This window comes from Gopherus flavomarginatus, chromosome 19, assembly GCF_025201925.1.
Source record: "Gopherus flavomarginatus isolate rGopFla2 chromosome 19, rGopFla2.mat.asm, whole genome shotgun sequence".
Taxonomy (NCBI): domain Eukaryota; kingdom Metazoa; phylum Chordata; order Testudines; family Testudinidae; genus Gopherus; species Gopherus flavomarginatus.
In genome coordinates this window covers 3,907,358-3,928,837 of record NC_066635.1, presented here as the reverse complement: position 1 = coordinate 3,928,837, position 21,480 = coordinate 3,907,358, and the positions used below count along the sequence as shown (strand labels likewise).

General features: G+C 56.3%; 2 protein-coding genes across 8 annotated transcripts in view; one reads left to right on the top strand and one right to left on the bottom strand.

Annotated features, from left to right (window-relative positions):
• The window catches only part of LOC127037332 (uncharacterized), a 472,273-nt gene that overhangs the window by 131,392 nt on the left and 319,401 nt on the right, over positions 1 to 21,480 (bottom strand). The window lies entirely within an intron of this gene.
• Positions 1 to 21,480, top strand: part of HIP1 (huntingtin interacting protein 1) — a 150,661-nt gene that overhangs the window by 118,010 nt on the left and 11,171 nt on the right. For 4 of the 5 annotated variants that reach the window (XM_050928910.1, XM_050928911.1, XM_050928912.1 and 1 more), the window contains exons 8-20: positions 4,389 to 4,529; positions 6,997 to 7,054; positions 8,276 to 8,351; positions 11,296 to 11,430; positions 12,920 to 13,014; positions 14,340 to 14,412; positions 15,990 to 16,173; positions 16,577 to 16,665; positions 16,979 to 17,095; positions 17,389 to 17,490; positions 17,827 to 18,021; positions 18,536 to 18,683; positions 21,158 to 21,244. In XM_050928910.1, the coding sequence (XP_050784867.1) occupies positions 4,389 to 4,529; positions 6,997 to 7,054; positions 8,276 to 8,351; positions 11,296 to 11,430; positions 12,920 to 13,014; positions 14,340 to 14,412; positions 15,990 to 16,173; positions 16,577 to 16,665; positions 16,979 to 17,095; positions 17,389 to 17,490; positions 17,827 to 18,021; positions 18,536 to 18,683; positions 21,158 to 21,244 (1,500 nt within the window). The remainder of the gene's footprint in view (positions 1 to 4,388; positions 4,530 to 6,996; positions 7,055 to 8,275; positions 8,352 to 11,295; positions 11,431 to 12,919; positions 13,015 to 14,339; positions 14,413 to 15,989; positions 16,174 to 16,576; positions 16,666 to 16,978; positions 17,096 to 17,388; positions 17,491 to 17,826; positions 18,022 to 18,535; positions 18,684 to 21,157; positions 21,245 to 21,480) is intronic. The other variant, XM_050928913.1, reaches the window with a different exon arrangement.

Here is a 21,480-nt window from a genome sequence, read left to right as displayed (position 1 = left end):
TGTCAGCCAGGTCTCGGTTGCAGGGGGAGAGCTGTGCTCATTGCCAAGCGCTGGTGCACTCGGAAGGATTTCTTTGTGCCATTGGTGTGCTGATGAAGTCTATCCCTCCCTTTTCTAGCATCCCCAGAGGGATGCTGATATCTGCTCCTAGATTTCTGCCCTAGCTTAACAAGAGTGGAATGGTTGTACCCCAACTACCTGGCACTGGCCAAGTGGCTCTGCACTGCCACATGGGAGAGCGGGCTGCTCTCAGGCAGAGGCCGCTGTTGGAAGCAGCATATTCATCGTCTGGGAATGGAGGAAATGTCTCATAGAGCTCCCTGCACCCAGCCTGTGGGAGTTCTAGGCCTCAAGTCACTGAACAGCGACCCTTCCAGCCAGCCACAGAATGGTACTGAGGGGGTGTGGAGGGCAGCTAGGAGGGGCAGGGGTGAACGGAGAGGAAATCTGGGACTCCGGAGCGCTCCAGCAGGAAGGAGAGAGGAGTGACTTGCTCTGGGGGCATGATGAGACAGGACCAGGGAGGAGACCTGGGCCCCGATGGGGATGTCTGTGCCGTGCCCTGTACCCACACGCAGTGGCAGGCCCAGCTTTCAAGCACTGCCTTTTCTGGGGGGAGTGGTACCTTCCACTCGGAGCCAGCTAACCCACCCCCATCTGCAGCAGTTACTCCTTAGGAAGCCACGAAGCTCACAGCTGCTCCATTTCAGCCAGCACCTCTAGCTGCTGTGTGTTTGGAAAGTACCCTACAGCCCTTGCGTCCAGACGCAGTGCTGTGCTGCGTGGGAGAGGAATCGGAGTGCGCTGGCAGAGCGAGCTGGCAGCCAGGCGAGAACCATGGTCAAGGCTCCTGCAGCGGCCTCCTTGCTTAGTGCAGATACAGCCATGCAGCCATTGGGGAGATCGCTGGCAACCATCACTCTGAGAGGCTCTGGACAGACCTGCATAGACAGCAGAGTTCTCCAACTGGCCATTTAATTAAGCCAAGTGCAATAAGGAACACGGGGCCTCGCCCACCCCGACTAATTTCTGCCTAGCTAACCTAGCGCTGGCTGCCTCTAGCAGCCTGGGAGTGCCGCCGTCATGGTGGCACTGTGCCCTGCTGGCTGCAGCATGTAAACAGATGCTTTTCTCGCCTTCCAGACTAAGGACCCAATCCTTCAATTGATCCAGGCTGGAGGAGGCAGATGTGGAAGAGAGATACGGTATAATCCCGGTCCCACTGAAGTCAATAGATTTTCCATGATTTCTATGAGCCCAGGATTTTTCCTGTTGTCTTTCTTCTCTGTCTATTGCAGATCAGCGTAGACATGAGCCAGCATTCTGCTCACTCTGAGATGTTTCTGGAGTCTCCTCACGTTAGCATGCACGGTGCATCTCTGAGCCAGAGCAGCCTGCACGCTCATTGCAAACCAGGGGCATGTTTCTGTGATCAGAATGTGACCAGTTCTCGCCTCACCGGCTCCCTCCCCACCTAACATCGTGCAATGCTTTGCCTTTCTGTTCAGTGAGAAACAAAGGGCAAGCAGAGAATGATTGCTGGGTACAAGTGAGGGGTGACTGATGCTCTGCCTGAAGGGGCTATGGACTGGGGATGGGATCAGAGCTCCAGATGAAAAGGAGAGAGGTCTGGCCTCATTCTTTTATTCTGCATAGGAGCAGCATCTGCCCTGATGCTGACTGGGATGCAAATGGTAAGTGATATTGATCCTGTTGTGTCCCTGTTGAAATGGAAGGATAAATTCATCCTGGTAACCTATCAGCCCAGGGCAGGGTCCAAGTGCTGGAACATGGACAGGACATGAAATGGGCCGTTGGTGTGATTTACCACAGCAAGCCTGTGTCCAGTAAACAAAAGTCCAGCTTTCCCCAGCCCAGCTAGTCCCTTCAAAACTGTTTCCAAAGAGGGGGGCGATGGTAGAATTGTGCCAGGGACTGGGGGTGCTTGGCTCCAGGACTGCGCACCCAGACTGTACAGAGACCTGTTGGTGCCTGATATGCCTGGTGGTTCTAAAGTGAAAACCAAGCAGAACCAAACAACATCTCCATAAAAGTAAAATCCCTTCCTGGCCTCCTTTGTCCCTCAGGAGCGAGCAGAGAAGGACATGGCGCCAGTGCTTTCGGCCCGGCCCCTCAAAGGGAGTTAAGCACCAAATTCCCTTTGATTTTCCTTTGCAGCTCACCTTAAAGCAAAGTTGCTCAGGTCACCTGAGGACAAACAAACAGCTAAGAAATGTCCTAGACAGTTACTGCAAAATGGTTTGTCTGCAGTATTGACTCAGGGAAGTAACTGTCCCTAATAGGACGGTGCTGCCCTTGCGCCATGGGCCAGTCAGAGCCTCTGCAAGTGGTGTCAGTGGTCAGTGCAGCTGGTCCAGCTGTATTGGCAGATGGTGCTAACGGGGCAACCTGTTCAGAGCGCTGTTCATTCAGAGCCAGTTCCCTTCAGGGCTGAGACCGAGCATAGAATTGTAGAGTCTCAGGGTTGGAAGGGACCTCAGGAGGTATCTAGTCCAATCCCCAGCTCTCAGCAGGACCAATCCCCAGACAGATCTTTGCCCCAAATCCCTAAATGGCCCCCAGAAGGATTGAACTCACAACCCTGGGTTTAGCAGGCCAATGCTCAAACCACTGAGCTCTCCCTCCTCCCGAAAAAAAGATAAAACTCCACTAGTGTAAGTGAGAGCTTTGCTTCAGGTCACAGCCTGAGCCCCCTGTTGAGTGATCCTGGGTATTTTCTGATTTCAGGATCGAGCCATGTGACTGTTGCATTCCCCTGTGGGTAGATACTTAAATGGTCATTGGGAGGGAGAGAGGGTGAGCATGAGACATTCCAGCCCCACAGGGCTAGTCTGTTAAACCACTGGAGCACTGGGGTGGACCAGACACTGGGCTTCATGCTTGCCTCAGCTACAGCTGTGCTGGGCCTGATATGCCTGAATGGGGAAAGAATTTGGCCCATTACCTTTGGGGCCCTGCCTCCTTCTCCCCTTGTGACCCATCTCCAGGGGCAGGTTCTTCAGTGGGGCACACATCTGCTAGCCTATGGATTTGGAGGTGCCTTAGCATGGGCTTTCAATGCTTCTCCCATGAAACTAAGGTTCGAACATTGCAACCGCTGAATCCTGGTGGATACACTGAGCATCTGGGATTGGAAGGGGCATTGATGACTAACTTGTATGCCTGCTCAGTGAGGGGCTGGACATAGTGTATTGTCCCACCTGATTGGGTTGCTGAGTGCTGTGTTACAGCAGACTCTTGGTAGCACACCAGATGTACCATGATTCAAATGCAAGCACCGAAGATATATTAACTGCTAGGCCCTGTTGGCTCTAGCACCTGGCAGTCCCAGGAGGCACTTAGATGACAGGGTGATGTACTAGGGGAGGCAGAAGAGGTCATGCGCTCCATGCACAATGGCTCAAAGTAATTCCTAGCATGGCAGTTTAGGGACACCCACCAGAGTTAGGACTTCTCGGGCTTGGGGGGCGGGGTGCCCCTTTTTGGTCCATTGCTCTCTGATAAGCAGTGAGGTATCCCTGCAAGTCCCCTGGCCTGGATTCTGTTCCATAGTGAGTCTTGTTGGGGGGCCACTCACATTGTCTGTCCCAGTGCAGCAGCTCCCCCCAGCAGGTATCCAACTTAGGGCAGCCGCTCCAGCTCCTTGCACAGGAGCTGTCACCCCTCAGCTGCCTTCAAATGCTGCACTCCTCCCAGCCCACAGGAGACTCTGCTGGCCTGACCCACTCTTGAGCAACCCTGCTGCCAGCAGACATGGAAACTTCCTCCTCCTGGCGCACTATGCCCCTCCGCCCCCTAGCAGTAGAGGGGAAAAGCAGTGAATCTCCTCTCAGCAAATTGATCACAACTTGTGTAATATACACATGGGAGAGATCCCTCCTCGGTGTCCAATGCTTAACCAGCTTTGTCCACTGAAAACCGGTTTTGCTAGTGAACTGTCTGAATGTCCCTTAGCTATAGACGTCTATTATCTGGTTCCCAGGTGTCTCTGACCATGGCCGTGTGGCTCACAGTACAGGATTGTGTTTCATGCAGCTCCCCTGTGCACAGGTTACCTTAGCAAAGCCATGGATAACAGTGGGCTAATGTGGTTTTCTGTCGGCTCCCTCATTTGCTTTCCTCCTTTAGGTTTAAAACAATGGAATCTGGTTTGTCCGATCACTCCTGTGAAATGAGGATAGACTCTTAGGAGGGGAGGAAAGGTACAACAGCCGAGACATACAAGTGTCCTGTAATAGTCTGGCTGCTTCAGTGTAGTGATATGAGCAGCTGTGCAGAATAACCTCCTGGGATGGGGTGGGGGTGAGAGAGAGAGCAGTGAATTTCATGGAACAAGCCCTGAGTACGCTGTCTCTCTCTCCTGTTAGTATTCAGCTCCTTGGACATGTCTCGCTCCGTGTCAGTCACTGCTGCTGGCCAGTGCCGGTTGGCCCCGCTGATACAGGTGATCCTGGACTGCAGCCATCTCTATGACTACACTGTTAAACTCCTCTTCAAGCTGCACTCCTGTAAGTACACAGCAAGCAGCTGCCATTTCACTGCTGGGATGTCCTGAGAGGTTTTGCTGTAGCCGATGTAAAGTTTCTGTAGCATCCGTTGCAGAGACGGAGCCCTGTACCAAGGCTGCGCGTGTGACAGGTGTGCCAAGCACAGGGAAATGCCCTGTCTGTGTTTCCTCTGCTTCCAGAGCGAGGGGTGCCCAGGCAAAGAGCTGGTTTAAAACACTGGCGGGGGCTGGCTCGGTAGCTTGGCCCAGTGGCTTGCTCTGTGTCACGCGCAGAGCCCAGGCCAGGTTTGACTCCTGCCTGTAGTCTCAGACTGGTAGCATATGGCAGTGCTGCTAAGTCAGGGCAGGCTGGAGATCGGTGGCTCCCTCTAGCTGATGAGGAAGCTGTGTTGATAGGTGTCGAACCGCAGCCCAGCCTGCTCTGTGATCAGTGCAGAGAGAATCCTCCCCGGGGAGAGGAATGTGGCACATTAACTGTGGGTTGATGCTGAACCGCCTGGTCTGGGCCAATGGAGCATTAGCTTCATGGCTGGACCCTGCATTTGCTGAAGCCCCTGCTGCACCAGCTGTGCCCTTCTCTGGGGAGGGGAGGAGGGATACTTGACTGGCAGCCCCCTCCCAGGAGAAGGGAGCAAGGCATCCCCTTTCTACCCTTCAGGGCAGGGCATAGGAGACCCCATGGGCCAAGGGAGGCTAGTCTAAAGACCAGCATGCTTTCCCCTCTGTTCCCAAGACTGGATGCTGGGTTACCCACTGGGGCCCTTCCCCCCACCACAGATATTGGCATCTGGAGAGTTGGAGCGGGCAGGTGGGGGGATTGAACAGAGAAGTGGTGAGATTGTGGGGGCAGGGAGAGTGAGGCAGAGAGACCAGCTATGGGGAGAGGGAAAGGGGAGGCGAGGATGGAGCAGCGATTGCAGCAAGCTGCTAGTGCAGGGAAAGAGATGATGGGGGAGAGCAGCCAGGAGGAGCAGAGGAGGGGAAAGAAGGCACAGAGGAAGGGGGAAGCAAGGAGGCCAGGTCAGTGAGGTTGGCCAGGTGCAGGTGGAAGCCCGAGAAGCATTGGGGGTGGGGGGATGGCCTGGGGGGGTCCCTCTGCATGCACCCGGAGGGGACTTGTGCTCGTGGCTCATAAAGCTACCCCCTAAGGAGCACGTTTCCCTTCAGAATGCCCCATCCCGCCCCTTCCCCGCAAGGGTGCTGGCCTCCCTCCTGGCCATGCCAAGGTACTCAGCAGTGTGTCTAGGCCAGGACCCTGTGCCCTCGCCAGTCCAGCCCTGAAGGAATCGTAGCCACATGGGGGGTTCTGCATCTGGAGGAGTAAAAGCAGAGAGCAGTGAGAAATGTTCACCCCACACACCTTAGATACCCTAGAATGAGAGCATCCGCCAGGCCGCAGCTCCCAGGCCATGCCGAGCTGTGGCATTTCTTCCTGGGCAAGTCCCAAGGCACAGATCCAAGCTGTGCACCGATCTGCAAAGATCACTTCAGGCGCTTTGACTTGGGCGAGGTTGGCTTAATAGCTTCAAATTGATTCCTGCAGTACGAGAAAGCGGCACCGCAGTGATCCTGGATTTAGAGAGCTGCTGCCAGCTCCCCGGCGGAGTGCAAGCGAAGGCCCTTTCCCCTCCATGAGTGAAACCCCGGGGGTCTGCCCCAGCCAGGGTTCCTCCGCCAGTCCCCCCAGCTCCTCCAGCTGGGAGCCATCTGAGCCAGTGCTCCTGCCCTGCAGCGCCACCTGCTGGGAGCATCTGAGCAGTGCTCGAATTACCGGGAGAAGTGGGGGTGCCCCTTGGGCGGCTCCTGTGCTGGCATCCTCTGTGCTGAGCCCAGCTGCAACAGGAGTCTCTTCTCCTCTCTGCTCTTACCCCTCCCCACCTTCTGCCCCCTCCTCCCCTGCCCCTGACTGCCCCCTCCCCCTGCCCGTTACCCCCCTGCCTTCTGCTCACCCCTGCCCATTACACCCCGCCTTCTACCCCCTCCTCCCTTCCCCCTGACTGCCCCCTTCCCCTGCCCATTACCCCCCTGCCTTCTGCTCACTCCTCCCCTCCCCCTGACTGCCCCCTCCCCCTGCCCATTACCCCCCTGCCTTCTGCTCACTCCTCCCCTCCCCCTGACTGCCCCCCTCCCCCTGCCTGTTACCCTGGCTCCCTCCACAGGACAGCAGTGGCAGCTGCCTCACTGCTCTCCCAGCTGAGCACGCAGGGAGAAGTCAGGGGCAAAAACACACCCTCTACACCCCTTCCAGTAAATCAGAAGTGGGGTAACCCCTAAAAGTAGTAGGGGGCCTGCCCCCAGGCCCTGAGTCTGAGGCTGCAGCGATGAACTGGTCTAGCACTGGCTGTTCCCCAGTGCAGCCTGGTCCCTCTGTGCGGTACTGCTCGGCTGGCTGGAAAGGAGCTCGGTGGGCGAGGAGACCTGGGAGCTGAGAGCTTTCCTTTGCATCCCATTCTGTGTCTCTTCCTCAGGCCTCCCCGCTGACACACTACAGGGCCACAGGGACCGTTTCCTGGAGCAGTTCAGAAAGTAAGTGCCCTGAATGCCCAGCCTGTCACCTTTGGCACTGATCCTTTGCATGCTCACAGCGGCTATTCTGACATTCATTACTGGTTAAGTAACTCAGGCCACTCAGCCCTAGTCTGCAGGCAGCTCATGGCTGACAAGAGCCCCCTGGGTTTGAAATGAACCGTCTGTGGCTGAGAAATGAAAAAAGTCTGGATTTCTGGGTCCCCTAGTTCCCAAATGTTTATCCTGGAGCAGGGCTGGCCTCTTCTCTGCCCCCATGCTGTTGGGATAACCCCTTGGCACTGAATAATAATCATCTTATTAAATCCAAGGAGACTTTCGGGCTCTAGTGGCATTGTATGGGAGGTGCCAGCCATTGAACTGCGGTTTGGCTGCTGTGTGCAGTTGTCACGCTGAGGTGAAAATGTGAAGGTGCAGCCCTATTCCCCTGTGCTTTCCTGAGCGTCTCGGAGCCATTTTGTATAAAGGCCCTTGGGGGGCTAAGATAATCGGGGTTTAACAATGGTTTTCAAGCTTGGCCGCAGCCCAGCTATGCGCCAGAGGGTACTGCCGGGGCTGGCTCCTCAGCCTGATGGTGCGCACATGCTGCAGCCGTGTGTTGCTGGGTCCATCAATCCTTCCTCCCTTGGAAATGTACCGAGCGAGCAGCGTTTTCTGTTCCGAGACGTTCTGGCTTTCATTCCCCCTTCGCCTTCCCCAGGCTGGAGGGAGGGGCAGGCTGTGATATACTGAACAGACCCTGGGGTAGGAAACCAAGGAGGGAAGCCAGAAACTCAGGGGAGATGGATCTGGTGGTTGGTTCTTCTAAGATTTAGCTGGTAAATTCTTTCCCCTTCATTCCTAGTCGCAGCTGCATTTTGCATCAGTGATGGGCCGGCCCCTCCCTCCCTAGGTGTATGGGGGAGGGGCCCCACCCCCCTGGATTCAACTTTTACAAGTGTGTTTGCCACTTGGCTTGAGGCAGATGTCTGGGTACTGTCCCACAGAGCAGAGCTGGTGGCTCTCTTCCCAGGGTCCCCGTCTTGAGTTGTATGGCAAGATGGCATCCATGTGGCTGAGGTCAAGGGCTGCCTTTCCTTCTCTGCGTGGGATGCCTGGTTTGGAACCACAAGTGATGGGCTCTGTTAAATGAGTGTGGCAGGGAAGCCACCCGCATCCTGCGACTGCCCGGTTCTGCCCCAGCCGGCAAAGTCCCCTCTCTTATGTCCCATTTCCTTCCAGGTTGAAAGATTTGTTCTATCGCTCCAGCAACCTGCAGTACTTTAAACGGCTGATTCAGATCCCACAGCTCCCAGAGGTGAGACCCGAATGGCTTCTCTCTTGCCCTTGGGCACAGACTAAGAGGGAGGGTTTGCAGTGACCATTGGCGTGACTAGGCAGTGGAGTCTAGTGGTTAGAACATGGCCCCGGCAGTCAGGACTCCTGGATTCTATTCCCAGCTCCACTGCGGTTTCTGGGCAAGTCAGTTAAACCCCAGCGTTGAATGCTAGGTGCCTGCAGCCAAGCCCTGGAAGCCATATTTGCACTTACAGGGGATTGCTTTTCAGAGATCCCTACTAGAGCTGGGCGAAATTTTGTTGGTAAAGAATAAATTCATTGAAAAATGCACTAGATTTTTCACTATTCACTAACTCGGCCCCCTTTTGTGCTAGACATAGGTCTGTGTAGCACATTTCATTAGGGTGTGCACCCAGGGCTGCTTTTTTGTTCAAAAGTGAACATTTATTGAATACTCAGTCATAAAGGATATTAATTTATTCATCACACTAAAAAAACTAAAACTTAACTAATTTTTTTAAAATTAACAACTAAACTTTACTTAAAAAATGAGACACAAAATACCAAATTTTTGCAGTAGTGATAACCAGGCGTATACAAAGATGCAGTCAATGTTCATGATCTTTATCTTTAACCAGATAATGAGCTAACCCAAATTGACCAAAACAGATTAAGGTTTCTTCATCTTCCTGTCTTAGAGAATGAGACGTCGCTCACCAGGTGTTATGGACTTAAAGTCCTCAATCACATCATTGTAATTAACTGACAAAGCCAATTCTTGTTCAATGTACAAAATCATGAGTGAGTCAAGGCGCTGTTGGGACACCGTACTTCTTAGTTTGTTTTTTACATGTGCTAGTTTCCAAAAGGCTCTTTCAAATGAACAGCTTGTCTGCTCCTTTTCTTATCTTAACAACGAACCGAGCCATATTTTAAAATGAAAAGGGGGAATCATACGAATGAATTAAAACGTAAAGCCATGGGCTTGTTATGCTATTTCAGTGGAGTACCGCGACAAAGGTTACAAACACTGTAGACACTGCGCTGGGCACGGCTGACACGGCTGCTTATATAGGTCAAAGAATTTTCTAGAATAGTAGTCGGAGGAGAAGACCAATGGCAATGCGGCGCCGCAGTAGTGGGACGCATGCTGCAATCGAACGCGGACTTTCTATGTAGAGCGTAACATGCGATTAAATTAAAACGCAAAGCCACTTTTTTTGGAGACATTAGGGCAGGCGTGGGCAAACTTTTTGGCCCGAGGGCCATATCGAGGTTCCAAAATTGTATGGAGGGCCAGGTAGGGAAGGCTGTGCCTCCTCAAACAGCCTGGCCCTGCCCCCTATCTGACCCCCACCCACTTCCTGCCCCCCAACTTCCCTCCTCAGAATCCCCAACCCATTCTGCTCCTTGTCCCCTGACCGCCCCCCTGACACCCTCCCAACCACCACTCTGGGACCCCACCCCCCACCAACTCCCCCTGCTCCCTGTCCCCTGACTGCCTCGATCCCTATCCACTCCCCCCCCATCTCCTGACAGACCCCTGGAACTCCCACAATCCAACCCCCCGTTCCCCATCCCCTGACGGCTCCCCCTAGAACCTCTGCCCCATCCAATCACCTACTCCCCCTGCTCCTTGTCCCCTGACTGTCCCTGGGGCTCCCTGCCTCTTATCCAACCCCCCCGGGTCCCAGCCCCCTTGCCATGCCGCTTACCCCTGCCTCCCCCCTCTTCTGGAGCCTCAGCGTGCCGCATCCAGGAGCAGCCCTGGACAGCGCTGCAGCAGCGTGGCTCTGGCGGGACCTGAGCTCCTGCCACTCCGCCCACTGGAGCTCGCAGCCCTGCCCCCTTACCACACCGCTCCGAGCGGGAGGAGCTCAGATCCTGCTGGAGCTCAGGGTCCCGCCCCCTGACCTCACCGCTCCGAGCGGGAGGAGCTCAGATCCCGCCGGAGCTCAGGGTCCCGCCCCCTTACCACACCGCTCCGAGCGGGAGGAGCTCAGATCCCACTGGAGCTTGCAGCCCTGCCCCCTTACCACACCGCTCCGAGCGGGAGGAGCTCAGATCCCGCCGGAGCTCAGGGTCCCGCCCCCTGACCACACCGCTCCGAGCGGGAGGAGCTCAGATCCCGCCGGAGCTCAGGGTCCCGCCCCCTGACCACGCCGCTCTGAGCGGGAGGAGCTCAGATCCTGCTGGAGCTCAGGGTCCCGCCCCCTTACCACGCCGCTCCGAGCGGGAGGAGCTCAGATCCCGCCGGAGCTCAGGGTCCCGCCCCCTTACCACGCCGCTCTGAACAGCAGGAGCTCAGATCCCGCCGGAGCTCACAGCTCCGCCCCCTTACCACGCCGCTCCGAGCGGGAGGAGCTCAGATCCTGCCGGAGCTCACAGCCCCGCCCCCTTACCACGCCGGTCTGAGCGGGAGGAGCTCAGATCCCGCCGGAGCTCACGGCCCCGCTCTCTTACCACACCACTCCGAGCGGGAGGAGCTCAGATCCCGCCGGAGCTCACGGCCCCGCTCTCTTACCACACCACTCCGAGCGGGAGGAGCTCAGATCCCGCCGGAGCTCACGGCCCCGCTCTCTTACCACGCCGCTCCGAGCGGGAGGAAGCTCGGGTCCCCCTAGAGTCATGCCGCTGCAGCGCTGTCCAGGGCCGCTCCTGGACACAGAGCCCTGAGGTGCCGGGGGATGGGGGAAGGCAGGGCCGGGGGGATCTTTTCTGGCCAGGCGCTCAGGCAGGCCGGGCAGGATGAGCTTGCCCACCCCTGCATTAGGGTGTGCCTGGGCACACCCCATACGCACACCTATGGTGCTAGAGAAGGGAGGCGAAACGCTGCCTCGTAGCACCATTACGACGCCACTGGGGCTGCCTGGGGTGGTGCGGAGGGTGGATTTGGGCCTGTTGCGTCCCACAGAGCTGCTTTTCTCAAGATCCCACCATCAAGGTCTCCCTTTCCACCCTAGAATCCTCCCAACTTTCTGCGGGCCTCGGCTCTTTCGGAGCACATCAGTCCCGTGGTGGTCATCCCGGCTGAGGCCTCGTCCCCAGACAGCGAGCCCATCACCGATCTAGTGGAGACAGACACAGCGTCACAACAGGTGAGCGCCTGGCCCCCTGATGTCAGTCTCTCTCTTTGAGCCTGCGACTGGCTCTGCCTATGTCTGGCAAGGTTTTCAGCTGCCAGAAGTATGCCTGGCCTTAGCATGGCCTGCTGTGGCTCTGGGGCTGTACTGCCAGGGCTGTGATCTCCTCAGAGCTCCTAACTTACTCACGGCCTGGTGCCTGTTTGGCTGTATGACACATGGAAAACGAAAAGCCCGGGCATTACAGGAAGCAGCATCAACGCTGCTTATTCGCATGGGCTTGGTACTGAGTCAGCGCCCTTGGGGTGCCGTGCTGCTAAAGGTGCTGTCTGCCTAATCAGACATGAAACCAAGGGTCAGGGAAGAAATCCCAGGGAGTAATTCTGGTGTCCTGGGCAGGTGACGATTGGTTGGCTGCATTTGGCTTCCCCTGCATTTCCCCTCCAGTTCTAGATCCCCATGGCATGCTTCATGTCCTGTCCTCATACGCCAGCCCAGAGGTGGCTCACCTTCGGTGGCAGGTGAAGTGGTTCCTACATCTCCTGTTAATGTAATGGCTTTTGGGGCTGTGGGTGGTAAATACATACCCATAATCAGGGGTGGCACAACCCATCAGGCGACCTTGGCGGTCACCTAGGCCACTAACATTTGGGGGGGGCGACCGCGGCGGCCGGATCTTCTGCTGCCCTGGTCTTTGGCAGTATTACAGGGGCGGGATCTTTCGCCACCTAGGGCGCCAGAAAAGCTGTCAGTGCTCCTGCCCATAATGTTTATTTAAGCAGTAGCGTTTGGAGCAGACAATAGCTTGCCCTAGTTGCAGCTCATGGGTTTGAGTCTCTGCATCTTAGGGAGTCTCCTGCACCAGCGTGGAGCACGGCCATTCTGATGTGGTGGGATTTTAAACCCACTTTGCACTGGGATAAATGACTGCCCAGCTGCAGGGCATCAAATTTGGCCCATTGCCTCTTGTTGTGGCTAATGGAGATATTTCACATGAAGAGAACGGGGGATTTCTGTCATGCCAATAACTCCTTTGGCAGCTAGTGGTTGCCTGCTGGTAAATGCAGCTAACTCTCACCACTACAAGTACCTTGTAAGTAGCTGCTCTGCTTGCTGTTCCAGACAGGACTGACCTTCTGTCTGCTGCAGTTGTCTGTCTGTCTGTCTGTCCCAATCAGACCCCAGTTGAATTAGACTAGCTGCAGTAACCTGGTGTTTAATAAAGCAAGTAGAATTGCCCTCAGCTGCGTCAGGCTGCATAGAAGATAGGGGCCTGGTGGGAGCTGTCTGTCTGCAGGGGGAAGGGGCAGACAGAGGGCTTGGGGCCCTTAGAGGGCCTGGGGCAGCTGCCATTCTTGCTAAGGGGTGCGGTCCTGGTGTATGGGGGAGGGATCTTCTCTTGCGGGGGGCTGCTGAGACGGGGGGTGGGGTACATGCGCCCCTGGCCATGTGCAGAGCAGCAGTAGGTTTGACTCCAGGGATCTATATTTGTTTCCCCCTCCAGAGCTTGTTTGACAATAAGTTTGATGACATCTTTGGCAGTTCGTTCAACGATCCTTTCAACTTCAGCGGTCAGAATGGGATGAACAAGGATGACAAGTGAGTGCTGGCTCAGGGGCCCCATAGCTGCTGGTGGGGCGTGTTCAGTGTCAGGGGAAGGAGCTGTGAATGTGGAGGCAGGGTGTGGGCCAGTTCTGTGGGGAAGGCCTGGGCCTCCCTTGGAAAGGGCACCCTGGGGTTGACTGGTGAGGGCTCTCCTGCTCTGGGGTTCATCTGTGAAGGGTGCTGAGCGGCAGGCTGAGCTCTCTGACTCTGGGCTGGCTCTGTGATAGGAGCTGGATGCCTGGCCGTAGGCTGGAACCTGGGCAAGTGGGCTAGGAGCTGAAGCACGTAATCAGCAGCTGGCAATGGCCCCTGCACTTAGCGCAGCGTAGCCTCGTGCAGCTCCTTGTGGTGGTACAGGCAAGGAAAGGCTCCTCCAGCCCCGGACACTTGCCCCTGCGAGCTGGCAGTCAGCAGGGGCTGGACCTCGGTGGATCATTTAGGAACAGCCCTGGGGTCCATCCAGCCCAGTATCCTGTTTCTGACAATGCACAGCTCCAGCTGCTGCAAAGGCTAAAACCCTGCAGGGGGCAGTGATGGGATAAGCTGCCCCCAGGGGAGATTCTCTCCTAACCCCAGTAGTTAGATCTGCTCATGCCCTGAAGCAGGAGGGCTGAGATCCTTTCCAGAGCTCTTGTTCGTGTTTACAGCTCTTCTCTGTATTCACATAATGGTCCAACCCTGTTTAGCTCTTGCCTTCAAGTTCCATCTTACAGCAGTGAGTTCCACAGGCTAACAGTGCATTGGAGGACAATATACTTCCTTTGAACAGTTCTGAATTGGCCACCTTTCAGCTCCATTGAATGCCCCCGGGCTCTCGTGTTAGAGACCCAGGGAATAAAAGATCCCAGTCTCCCTCCTCTAGACCAGCGGTTTTCAACCTGTGGTCCGCGGACGCCTAAGGGTCCACAGACTGTCTGAGATTTCCAAAGGGGTCCACATCTCCTTCGAAATGTGTTAGGTTGAAAACCAGTGTTCTAGACCATTCATTATTTTGTATACCCCCATCCTGTCCTCTCTGAACTGTCTCTTTCTAAGGCAAACAATCCCATTCTTTTTCTCTCTCTTGATATGAGAGTTCCAGGCTCCTGACCATTGCTTGTCCCTGAACCCCCTCTTCTTCTGCAGTATCCTTTGAGACCTGGGGGCCAGTGCTGCACGCAGGATCCCAGGGGAGGGCACCCCTGGGTTCATGTATTGGCCTCATAATATTTTTGGTGTAATTCCCATCTAATCCCCAAACCTCCTCTGCGCGGGGTGGCAGGGGCATGGGCTAACGGACACAGTACGGAGAAAGCAACTGGTGTCGTTCTCCTTGCCAGGGACCGGTTGATTGAGCAGCTGTACCAGGAGATCAGTGCGCTGAAGGAGGAGCTGGATAACTTCAAGGCAGAGGTGAATGTGTAGCGCATATTATTCACGGTAACACAGTATGCAGGCTGTGCGCTCTGCGGCCAGTGACGTGCAGATCTGGGACCTCAGTGGTGTGCGATCACTGCGTCTCAGGGCAGGGTCAGAGCTGTTAGCCCGTACGTTGGATGGGAAACACGCAGGGTGTATGCTGGGTCACACTGAACCAGGGGCCCAGCCTGGCTCTAGAGAGCACCGAGCTCCAGAGATGCCACCTTTCCAAGACGCTGGGGCTGTTACTCTGTGCACAGGGCCTGCGCCAGGGATGGTATTTCTGCTCTCCCACCTTAGGGAGGAGTTGGGTTTCCCCAATGTCCCAGGGATACCAGTGCTGTCAACTGATAGCTGCTTAGACAACTGCCAGTCAGGCACTGGCTTATGCTGAGTTGACAAGGCTGAATCGCCACTGTGGCACTTCGAGTGCAGAAGGTGGGGGCCTGTAACTGGTGTTGTTCTCCTTGCTAGGGGCCCGCAAGGATTTTAAAAGTTAATACTGGCCACTCCAGGCTTGTATTAAACTCCCAAGGTTACAGCTTTTCTCTGACCTTGGCTTGGTAAGAGGTGCCACCACCCAAATGCAAAAAAAACCCTTGAACCCAGGAAGGAGCACTTGGGAATTCTTCCCTGTGGGGTACCTTCAAGCCCCCGCCCCCGCCCTCTCTCTCTCACACACAAACACACACACCGGGGAAGAGCTGAGAAAGAAGGTAAAGGAAATTACCTGTGGCTTCCAGCTAATCAAACAACATGTGCACAAACCTCTTAGGACACCAAAAATCCAAATCCTGTTCTTAAAAAAAGTAAATTTTATTAAAAACAAAAAGGAAGGAACTTGGGCTTTTGCTAGATTTTAGAAGAGCAATTCCAAAAATTAAGCACCTAAAAAAGCTTTCTTGAGGGTTCAGCTTAAAGGTTACAAGCAAACAAAAGCATCTGGGGTTAGCACAAAGGAGATCCACATGCCAAAATAAGAACTAAACCTGATCACTGAACATTCTAACTAAACATTCCCTATTCTAATAATTTCTCCTAGGGAGGGAAGATGAATTTTCAGACCTAGTTCAAACCTTACACAGCATTGCTGCTCCATCCCTGCAGCCCAGAGAACAACTGACAAGGGGAAAGTTTCTTTCCCAGTTTTAAAAGTTCTACCTTCCCATTGGCTCTTTTGGTGAGGTGCCTGCTCCTTTCCTTTGACCTGGTGGCTTGTTAACCCTTTCTAGGTAAAACAAGCAGAGAATAAACACGAGGGATTTTGCAGCTAACTGGCTGGCTGGGTGTCCATAAGGGAGCTCCCCACTTCAGTTATTACACAAGTGCTGTTGTTTTATAACTCACCACAGAATCCCTGCGTGCTGAGTGGCTGGTGCTTTTGTTAATGGGTTTCGTAGGAATTATGGGCCTTGGGCACTTTGATTGGCTGGCCCAGGTCTAATTAGCTACAGCAGTGTAAGAGCTGTGTTTCAGACTGCCCCTGCAAAGGGCAGCTGGCCTCAAGGCAGCTGAGGCTAGAAGGGTGTTTGACCCACCCCGGCCCACCTCTCCCCCTTGGTGACCTGCAGAGCCATCGCCTAGGGGTGCAGCTGAGGGGACGGATCAGCGAGCTGGAGGCAGAGCTAGCGGAGCAGCAGCACCTCAAGCAGCAGGCCCTGGACGAGAGCGATTTCCTGCGCACCGAGCTGGAGGAGCTGAAGAAGCAGTGGGAGGACACTGAGAAAGCACAGAGGAGCCTGACGGAGATTGAGAGTGAGGAGAGACCTTTGCTCTGTTTCGGGGGCTGCCCCCTGAGTCCCCAGCCCAGCCTCTTCTGCAGGGTTGGCTGTAGGGGGAGCTTGCAGCTACTCCAGCCCCAGCCTCTATCAACAGGGAGTGGGGCAGGCTGGCTGTGGGGCAGAGCTCCAGGCCACCCAGTCCCAGGCTCCCTCAGCAGGGGGTGCTGTAGGGGGGCAGGCTGGCTGTGAGTGGAGATCCAGGTCATCCAGCCCCAGGCTCCCTCAGCAGGGGGTGCTGTGGAGACCCACGTTTCACAGCTGGAATGGCTGTAGGAATGGGGTGACTCATTTGCCCCAGTGAGACAGGATTTTCCTCGGGAGACGTCCTTGCCACGAGTGTTCCCAGGCCGCTCACCCCGTGTGTGTCTGTGTTGCAGGGAAGGCGCAGGCTAACGAGCAACGGTACACCAAGCTGAAGGAGAAGTACAGCGAGCTGGTGCAGAACCATGCTGACCTGCTGCGCAAGGTAGTGCCCAGCTCCCCTCTCCTTCATTCCACCCCTGCCAAGCCTCCTGCTGGCTTTGGGTCAGTAGCAGGGGGTCTGCCACTGTAGACCCATGGGCCATCGTGCCTGTGGAGAGCCAGCTCTGCTGTTATTCCGGAGGCTAGTGAGCAAAGATCCCCCGTGGGGAATCCCCTCCCCCTACGCCACACCAGGGAACAGGATTGTGCTCTGAGATCAGGATGGGGCAGAGGTGAGGCATCGGCCCTGTCCAGTGACTGGGTGGGTGGCGAGCAGGGGCTGACGCAGCTGACGAGTTCTTGCTGATGTTCCCCAGAACGCAGAGGTCACCAAGCAGGTAACGGTAGCGAGACAGGCCCAAGGCGATGTGGAGCGGGAGAAGAAAGAGTTAGAGGACTCCTTCCAGCGCGTGAGCGAGCAGGCCCAGAGGAAGGTGAGTCCAAGTGTGCAGAGCGGAGCAGGGAAGGCCTGGAGCGTGGGAGCATCAGCTGGGAGTTCTGGGTGGGTTAGAGCCCAGCGTGAGGGAGTCCGTGCAGTAGACAGGTTTACTGCATTGTGCCCGCGGGACGGTACAAGTGAGGAGTATGGGGAGAAGGCTGCAGATTGGTGAGGAGATCAGATCCTGAGCTCTCAGCTAAGGTCTGCAGTGGGTAACGAACAGCCCAGGGGCAGGGAGTGCCACCCTGTGATGTGTACCTTCAAGGGTTACTTCTGCTCTGTCTGCAGACTCAGGAACAGGCAGAGGTCTTGGAAACCTTGAAGAGAGAGCTCACAGCCAGCAAGCAGGAGCTGCAAGCCCTACAAAGCACTCTGCAATCCAGTTTGCAGGTGAGCGCGTGCTTCCCGCAGTGAGATCTCCTCCTCTGAGACTCGGTCCGGCCCCACGCTCTGGCTGGAAGCGAGCTGCTGGTGGAGCAGCAGCGTGAGTGGGTATCTACTGGCAGGTCTGGCTGTGCTCAGCCTGCCAGCGGGACGGGCTGTCACGCTGCGCTGGGAGCAGTGCCAGCATCGCGGGCGGCAGAAACTTGCTGACCCAGCACATCAGGCTCTGAGGTGGTTTGATTTTGGAATATAGTAAGGGAGGAGGGATCCAGAATGAGGGCGCTTGGTCCAGCCCTCATCTTTTCTCTCCTCGTTCCTCTCTATGTTCCCTTTGCCCTGCAGTCGGAAGCAGAGCGTAGCACCAGGACAGTGGGCTTGGAGCAGGAGAGAGACACCCTGGTGGTGGCAGTGACCCAGCGCAGCCAGGAAGTGACGGCATTGCAGGCCGAGCTGCAGCAGCTGAAGGACGCCCTGGACAGCGAGAAGGAGAGCAGCAGTAAATCGCTGGAGACACTGCAGACCCGGCTGGGAGAGAAGGTACAGTACTCCTGTCTGCCAGTCTGGGGGTGCCCGAGGTGGACAGCAACATCCCCTGAGCACCCAGGGCACCCTGACTTCACCCAGTGCATTGACAGGAGTCCAAGGGCAGCTCTTGTGTGAAATGCAGTAAAGCTAATGCCATGGAGCGGTGATCTGCAGAGGCTGCATGTCCCAGCATGCCGTGCGGTTGGACTTCTCCTTGCTTGGTTGCTCAGGTCAAGATGGAGCATTGCACGCTAGGAACTTGTAGCCCCCCAAATGGTTCTTCCTTAAATGCAAAGATATGGGGAACACCCCATGGGTGTGGCGTTTTGGTCCCCCTCTGCCCCCTTTCCTCCTGCTGGAAGGAACTGGGGCAGAGCAGTCAGGGACGGATCTTGCGCTTTTGATGACATGACTCTGGCATGTCAGTGGCCTTGCCGTTCTTGCCCAAGGCCTTCTGGGTGCCAGGGTGGCCTGGCTGGGGCTTGGAAAGGCCCTGACCTCTCTCTTCTCTTTGTGTGTCCCTCAGGAGAGCCGTGAGCAAGCCCTCCAGCAGCGGCTCCTGGACGAGCAGTTTGCCTTGCTGCAGTGCACGGTGCAGGAGGCAGAGCAGATGGTGCAGGACTCTCTGAACCGACTCGATGACCCCGCCCACATCAGCTGCACGAGCTCTGCAGGTATGGCCTAGCTGCCCTGCCGTCAGGGTTGGGCTGGCTCTTCTCTCTGTGCTGGGTGTATCCAGCTGCACTGACCTCTAGCTGCTCTCACACACGGCGTGAAAACTCTTATAAATGGGGGTTGGGTGCCGCTCAGGGAGCACCGGCCTGGAATTCAGTCACAGCGTTTGGCTAGCCACTTGCCTCCCCTGGGAGCTGCTGAGGATAAAGCCTCGGGACCGCTCCCAGGCAGCTGAGCTGGCCTAGAACTAGTGCCACTGACTGCAGCTTCCAGGGTCATAACCCCACTCACCCTCACCCAGGCGGTGCTTGGCCAGTGCCAGGTATTTCAGGGGTATCTCACCAAGTGTTCCATAGCTCTGGAGTTGCAATAGAGTGTGTGTGCGCATACAGACTCATATGTGTCCAGTAAACTGAGTCAGTTACATTCAAGGGTTTCCCAAGGAATTATTTGCTATCCCTCCCTAAAATCTTCAGCACAGATGAGTGCAAGGGCTGCTCCTGGGGTAATTCTGCACCTCTGCGTGTGTGCAGAATTCATATCCCCTGCAGATTTCTTTGCTTCCCCGCAGAAAAATGACTTTCTGACAGGGAAGCAAAGGGAAGCTGCAAGAGCAGTCATGCCCCACTCCCTAGCTATACGAGTACATTGTTTCAGGCACCCGAAGCAGCCAGCAAAGAGGTAAATCACCACAGAGCTGGGGACACCCCAGCCAGTGACTCCTACCCTGAGCTGGGATCAGCTGCTAGTCCCAGCTGGGCTGGAAGCAGGACAGGACGAGACTTCCTCTTCCCCTGCAAGGAGTGTCTGGGGCTGTGTCAGACCCACCCCCAGAAACCTCTCCCAGCTCCAGGAAGCTCAGCATCTTCCCATTTGCTGCCTGCTTCGCTCTTCAGCTGCAGGGGGAGGGGCCGCTGTATGGGGAGCTGCTCCCCCATCTGTCCACCCCCCCATGCATCTGAACCTCCCATACCCAGGCACCCCCGCCAAGCCTCACCCCATACACTCAGAACCCCCCTGGCCCTCCATACCCGAACCCCACCCCACTGAACCTCAGCCCCTGCATCTGGAGCTCCCCTGCACCCAGACCACCCCCCACTGAGCTCCCTGTACTCAAACCCTCACCCTGATGAGCCCCACCCCTCTGCAGCACTGGGAGCCCCCACATCCAGACCCCCACCCCACTGACCCACAGCTAGCTGCACCCAGACCCCTACCCCACCAAGCCTCACTCCCCCAGCACCCAGATTCCCCTGCTGAGACCCCCATACCTAGACCCCTGTGCTGAGCCCCAACCACCTTCACCTGGGAGCCCCTGCAGAGACCTATTGCCCCTGCGCCTGGAACCCCCCCCACACACACACACACAAGCCTCTGTGTATCCAGATCCTCCCACACCGAGACCCCAGCACTGAGCCGCCTGCTCCCCGATTGTCCCACATAGAATTTTCTCACCCCACACGTGGACTCCCCACACTGAGCCCCTCCACACTTGGTCCTGCCTTGTTGAGCCTGCCTGCCCCACATCTGGTAGGCCTGACTCAGCAGGGCAGGACCCCAAGGTGTTTTTGGGACAGGTCCAGGGCTCGTGCTGTGTCAGGATTGGGTGCAGCCTCACCGCTGAGTCTGTGTCCCAGGGGTGGGGAGTCTGTAGGGTGATCTCCCACCTTCGTGCAACCAGTGACCTGTGCTCCCCACTGCCCTGCTGGAGCCGCTGCATTTATTTATTGACAAATAAAACTTGCAGAATTTTAAAATACTGTGTGCAGAATTTTTAATTTTTTGGTGCAGAATGTCCTCAGGAGTAAAAGGAGGGGGCTCCAGCCATAGTGGGGGGATTTGGCTGAGGGCTGAAATCGGGAGGCCAGGAGCAGGGGTGGGTTGGGGGCTCCCAGGAGCCCTTTGTTCATATTCTGCCCCAGCCTGCAGGGAAGGTTGGGGTGACCGCCCTTCCCATGATGGAGTCCTCCCCCCCTGCACTGGGGAGCCCTGTCAGAGGCGACAGCTCCTCAGGGCTCGTAGTAACCCTTCTGGAGAGCAAACGTTTTGCCTTTGCAAAGGGCCCCAGTGCACTGCAGTCCAGTATTCCCAGAGCTGGGCAGACTCCCTGCAGGGCATCACTCTGCCGCTGACAGAGCGCCCACGCCGAGTGCTGTGCTCTGCTCCGGCGGGTGGCAGGAGCAACATGCAGCCAGCTGGAGCCGACTGGCCGTGCCATGCTGCCTCCCTCTCCTCTGGTTTTAAGGGGTTTTCATTGTGTAACTGGCAAACCAGGGGCTGGATCGCAGAGCCCAGCCCCTCTGGGCAGCGCTCTCCACTGCTCAGTCTGGGGGCTTCTTGTAACATGGGGGCAGGAGTGGGAGCCCCTTAGGCAGTGTTGGCATCACACAGATGTGCAGGGGATGAGTCTGTGTGTAGCCCCGGACTCTGTGCAGGCTGCTGAGCTCCGTCTGGCTCTCTCTTATGTGTGCAGATTATCTCCTGTGCAGAACGTTGGCTGCCTCCGACTGCATAGAGCGGCTCCAGGGCGCGCATGGCAAATACCTTTCCAACCGCTCAGGTGAGAGAGCTGCCCAGGCCCTGAGCCCCCTCACTGCGGGATCACAGTGCATCTTTCTCTGCCCGCCGTCGCCAAGGGCTGCCCAGGGCTGAGGAGCGCTGGCAGAGCGAACAGTGGGGGCTTCCACAGGGATCCCTCCAGAAGATCCCTCCCTCCCTCCTTCCGGATGTGCCAAGCCCCAGACCCCGCAGCCCACGGGCCAGCCGCCCCCCTTGGAGCCCTGCTCTCAGCGTGTC